At 48.6% G+C, this 5,608-nt stretch overlaps 1 protein-coding gene across 1 annotated transcript; it reads left to right on the forward strand.

The window, feature by feature from the left end:
- The first annotated feature begins 350 nt into the window (after positions 1-350).
- On the forward strand, positions 351-4,542 carry LOC104342007 (trypsin inhibitor ClTI-1). Its single transcript, XM_086464621.1, has 4 exons — positions 351-405; positions 727-764; positions 1,302-1,411; positions 4,497-4,542. The coding sequence occupies exons 1-4, from the start codon at positions 351-353 to the stop codon at positions 4,540-4,542; spliced, it is 249 nt and encodes an 82-aa protein (XP_086320747.1).
- The last annotated feature ends 1,066 nt before the right edge of the window (positions 4,543-5,608 follow it).

Raw genomic sequence — 5,608 nt, forward strand, 5'->3', positions numbered from 1 at the left:
CACGTGTGCCACCGCTCCCTGCGGTGGGTCCTTACTCCTTGCCTCTCCGGTATGTCCCGGGGCCTTCCCACTCCTGTGGGTGCCCCACGGGCCCTCAGCCCCCAGGTCATCCCCCCCCTCCCCGTGGCACCCAAGTGCCACCCAGCTCCTCCCAGCCCCAGCTGCCGCCCGTGCCCGCCGGTGCCCGCCCGTGCCGCCCTCGCGCTCCGCCGCCGCCGTTGCACCGCCCCGCCCGCCGCCGTTGCACCGTCCCGCCCGCATCCGTTGCACCGTCCCGCTCGCCGCCGTTGCACCGATCCGCTCGCCGCTCTTGCACCGTCCCGCCCGTCGCCGTTGCTCCCTTCGCGAACATGGTGGTGCCGGTGCCGGTGCCGGTGCTGGTGCTGCTCCCCGCCCTCCTCGCCGGTACTGGGCGGGCGGCGCCGGGGCAGTGGCGGTCGAGGGAGTCGAGCCAGTCCCGGGGAAGGGGGAAGCGGGCCGGTACCGGGCACCGGCCGGCTTGGGGGGGCGGCCGCAGAATCTAAGCCAGTATCGGGCATCAGCCACCCGGGGGCAGGGGCAAGAACCGTCACACGACGGTGCCGGACACCGGCTGGTCGGGGGGTGCCGGAACCGGACACCGGCTGGTCGGGGACAGGACCGATACCGGACACCGGCTGGTCCCGGGGGAGGCCGGAGGGAATCCGGGCAAGACCAGGCGCCGCTAACGCCGGTTGCTCTCCACAGGGCTCCTGTCGCCTCCCGGCGCCTTCGCCAGCTTCCCGGTGAGTGCCGCCTGCCCCCTCGTCTCCGGGAAGGACGGTCCCACCCGCCCTCCGTGTCGCCAGCCGGGCCTCCCGGCGCAGGGCGGCCCCTTCCCCCGGGCTCCGGGACTGACGCCGGGCAGGAGCGCCTGGCCCTGGCTGGGGGGCTGAGTAGGGGAGGGTCTCCCCACGGCTGAGGGACCGCGGGAGCCTGGTACCCTCCCTCTAGGGGCTGCAGCACACATGCCCTGGTGGTCCCCGGCTCTGACCAGCCCGATCTGCAGTTGCCCTTCACGGGGACGCGCTGCAAGGAGCTGCGTTTTGTAGCACGCCTGTGTCCTGACACTGCAGCTCAGGCCGTGCCGGGCAGTAGAAGCCAAGCCTGAGGCAATAAATCCCCGTACAAGGAGGAAAGATAATGTGGCCCCAGATACTGCTATGCCAGCTCCCGTTGAGCGCTCTTTTCTGTGCATGAGCGTGCCAGTATTCTTCAGGAGCTGATCAGAGACCCACTTCAAACGGTGCATCTTACATGTGTTACGTACCTGTCTTCCCTAGCCTGCCTGCTACAAGTACGGTGTGCCTGGATGTCCAAGGGACTACAACCCAGTTTGTGGGACTGATGGAGAGACCTACTCAAACGAGTGTGTGCTCTGCCTTTCAAACAGGTAGTCACTTCATTGATATCCTAACCTCCCCTTCCCAGTACACAAGTGAAATACTCACCCTGACATCCCACCTAACTGATAGATTATTGGCTTTGGATCATTCAGGCTCTGTTAAATTGCAGTTTTATCAGTGTCCTCTCAACTGTCAAACCCTTGCAAAACAGATTTTATCGGGATACCTGTAAATGGCTTAGACTGGATTCAGTTAGCTGGAAGTACAGAATATTCACTTTTGTAATTCTTAAGGAGGAGCATCTCACAGGACATGTATGTCATGTTCATACAGTGCCATGCTACCATTAAATGTAACGCCGGACTCTTCCACACTCTCCATCAGAAAACATGAAAGATGCCCAACGAGATGCAGCTTTTACTACAAAATGTTTACATCAACACTCAATCTCCTGTACTTCCTTTCACAGAGAACAGTAAGAATGCCAAATGTTAGGAAAAAATACTATTTTACCGTTCAGATTGTCTAAAAATCAGGAAAATGGTCACCTGATGTTTGAGAGTGTATTTTATTCTTAAATAATTTAATAATTTTTTTAAGCAAATTGAAAACATGGAAAATCAGTACTTAGTGAGCATTTTTACTCCTCATGATGACTGACTGGAAACCTCTATAGAGCATTGTCTCAGTACAAACTGAGAGGAACTGCTTGCGAATTGAATTTGATGGTGAAAGGCTATTTATATTAATGAAATAACAGAATTTCCGTTTCCAGCAGAGGGAAGAACTGAGAGTAGCAGACAGCCGTGATTGACATTTATAAAATTACAAACAGGTAGATCTCAAAAAAAGGGAAGGCTGAAATATGTTTCTGACTTTGGGGCAGGGCAAAGATTAATTGTGACCAGATAATTTACAAAATTCAAATGACCAAGATAGAGGGAACATGTGCCAGAATAAGGAAAGTGTCAAAGACATCAAAGGACACTTAAGGAAATAATATTTTAAAGAAAGTGCTGAAGTGTGTCAAAGTATGTTTAAAGGTATGCAGATCTGCAGAAGCTGGTAACATTTTCACCAGAGTACATCACAAACTACCCAAGCAAATGACAAATTGCAAGGAGGAGCAGGAAACCTACAGTCTGGGAAAGAAATAAACAAAAACCAAGGAAGCAAAGGGCACACACAATACAATTTGTGAAAAAGGGAGAAAAGAGGTGCTTACATGTCATTAGTATGAGATGTAATGTACATTTTTTGTGTGAAACACGGGATTTAATCCAGTTACACAAGATAGATTTTTATCTTAACCATCTCTTTTTTTGCTGGCATCTTACATGCTTATAAACATGTGGTTTAGTCTGAAGGGACACAGGGTGATCAGATACTATCCTGATTTTTTTCTTTAATAATTCAGTAGTTTGCATACTTAGTGGCTTTCTAGTTCAGTCTGGAGCTGTTGTTCTGAAGTGTTTGACTTGGCATGAACACAAGGAAAAACCACTTTGTCTTATTGGAAGAATTTCAGCTTTGAAAAATGGTTCATAGTCATAAGCAATGGTCATTTCAAGGAGTCTAAGGTACAGTCCGTCCCGCTCCTTAGAAGGAGAGAACAAAGAGATCTTCCTGCCCTCCTTAACAAGCTACATGACCAGTAGTTGCTGAGATAAATAGTGTAATGTGGTGACATAGAAACAGATATGTGGGCATATCCATAATGAATTTTAAAAGTCACTTGTAAATTAACTTAGGTGATTCTCAACAGCAAATTTGAGGTCACTTCCAGCCCATGTTTAAGCCCATTAAAGGACTTTTTAAAGGGAGTTGTGCTTCCCTGATGGCCAAGGCAGTACCGTCCATGGGCTCTTTTGGCCATGGAAGACGCTGGGCACCTGGAGGGCCCCATGTGCACCAAGAGTACTGCAGGAGAGGTTGCTGTGGCTGATCCACAACAGCATGAGACACCTGGAGCAAAGGTGCAGCACAGACCCTGCCCATCCTGGTTCTGCAGTGCAGCCTATTCACTGTTAAGACCAAAGCTCTTCTTTCCTCCTTGCCTTTTTTTTTTTTTTTTCTTTTAAAGCTTGGATGCAAACCATTCTTATGTGGGTGCTCAAACGCAAATCCCAGGTCTCTTCCACACTTAGTGTCCAGTAGCAGTGACAACCGCTGACCTTAATTTAAACCTAGACTGGCAGCACCACAAGCACCTCTTTTGAAACATGTAGCAGCTTGAGCTGCCTCTGCAGAGTTTAGCATAAGGGCTGTCCTTCAGCCAGAACTTTTCCTTGCATCTTTACATCTGTTTTACGTTCCCTGGGCTTGATTTTTCCTTTCATATTTCTAATCTGCTCCACTACCTTCTGATTAAAAGATCCTTGATACAACTATTAGTACAGATTGTCCCTGCTTTTGGGTAATCATCAGCCTCTTGAATTTCATGAGGAGGAAACTAGCTTGATTCTACTAAGATAGGGAAGCAAACTGAAGATCTAAGGCCGTTTGGATTCCATCACTTTCTTTTTGTATCTGTATGTGCTTGATAAACGGAGATTTATAAATGAAACACCGCAAAGTACCGTGTGTGGGACTTCCAAAAAAAATTTTAATGTTCCCAAACTAAGGGACACTTGGCTAAAATTTCCTTAAAGAAGATTCCAATGTTCAGAGAAGCACACATTAAAATTTTAGTAAAGCCTGAGATGCACAGATGCATCAGGATGCACACCCTTCGCACTGAATTCCCACATGAAAGCGGGAAATTTTGTAAGCATTGGAAATTGTTCCCGATTCAGGGACTGTGAAGTCTGACTTGCATTAGTGCTTTGTGATGGACATATTGTCCTCATGGTGAGATTTGTCATGTGGTTTGATACTTCTCAGATTTGCAAATGGCTTTATCAGGCTTTTATAGATAACAAAGCCTGATGTGAGGCTCTCCCTGGTAAGTTACTCACTCTGTGTGTGTGATTCATTAATCTTTGCATCACAGTTACTTTGCCATAATATTTGCTGCAAGTGATGCAATTAAATGCATCGCTGCATTTAATTGAACACATAAAAAGACATGGGAGAGTCTGTTAAATTCAAGTGTAGTGCTTTTCTTCTAACATATTTTTCTTCTGCTTGCAGTGAAAATAAAAAGGATGTCCAAATTTTCAAGATAGGAAGCTGCTAATATGGCAAACAGCCACTTTTCAAGAAAATGAGAGGGACACAGACATTCCAAATGGAAACAATGCCTTACATGTACCTTCTACATAGCCTGTCTTAATAAATAAGTTTGCTGTTTGAACAAAGTACTGTTGCTGTATTAAAAATAGTGTTTATAAACATAGCTATAGTACACTTATAACCTAAACCCTGATTTATTTTCTCATGCAAGACAGAGACAGATCATAGGATAAGAAAGAGATGTCTTGACTGTATACCAGTAGGGCAGTTGTTTGGACAAGGAAGTGAACGGGTATCCAGTGCCATTCCCACAGCAGCACCTGAGAGCAAGAAAACCCCAGCTTCTCTGCTATGGGCAGTGCTGCCAGCAGTGGCTGCTCATTGTTTCTGGGAAGACCTGAGTCCACAAGTGCCACAACCCCTGGGAAGCCATTGGAGGGGTTTCCTGTGGTGGCTACCAAACTGGTGACAGCAGCCTGACATATACGGAGCCTCTGCCCTGAGCTCCAAACCTGCAGGTCCTGCCGGTGGAGGGCAGTGACCTAGGCACCCTCTGCTCCTGCCTCAAGTAAGGGCTGTTTGAGACCGCAGGAAGTGCAGCCAGGGCGCATGTGCTGCTCCCCTGGCTCCCAGGTCTCTGGGCTCTGCTCTCTGGGGTGCAGCCTTGGCAGCCGTCCCCCCTCATTCCTAGGGCACCTGTGTCACTGTCCTGGGCTGGCACCCAACAGCTACTTCCTGTGGCAAACATCAAAACAAAATTGGAAAACTCATGTAAAAGGGTGCACTCTGGAGTGGGTCTAGAGCACCTTCCCGCAGGGAGTGTGTGTGAGCTACTGGGCTTCTCTCCTTTCCTTCAACCCTTTGTTGTGCACATGGGCACATAACCTTTCTTACATTTGTTCCCTTCCATTCTGCTAAACACCTCTGTTTTCTGCGTGTTGCTTGAAATTAATTGTATTTGGTTTTTCTTATGGTGTGTTGGTATTACAGAGATGTCTTCTACCTTTGATCCAAGCCAAGTGGAGCTGCCTCTAGCCCTGGCCCCAGACAATGGCTTTGTCAGGCTTTGC

Source organism: Leptosomus discolor, chromosome 4 (assembly GCF_034619465.1).
Source record: "Leptosomus discolor isolate bLepDis1 chromosome 4, bLepDis1.hap2, whole genome shotgun sequence".
NCBI lineage: Eukaryota > Metazoa > Chordata > Aves > Leptosomiformes > Leptosomidae > Leptosomus > Leptosomus discolor.

What these genes read in the sequence shown, in the direction of transcription:
- LOC104342007 (XM_086464621.1), top strand. Translation starts at nt 351, where the DNA reads ATGGTGGTGCCGGTGCCGGTGCCGGTGCTGGTGCTGCTCCCCGCCCTC. An exon ending in GCGCCTTCGCCAGCTTCCCG is followed by an intron (nt 765 to 1,301) that starts GTGAGTGCCGCC and finishes TGTCTTCCCTAG; the next exon opens with CCTGCCTGCTACAAGTACGG. An exon ending in GTGCTCTGCCTTTCAAACAG is followed by an intron (nt 1,412 to 4,496) that starts GTAGTCACTTCA and finishes TTCTGCTTGCAG; the next exon opens with TGAAAATAAAAAGGATGTCC.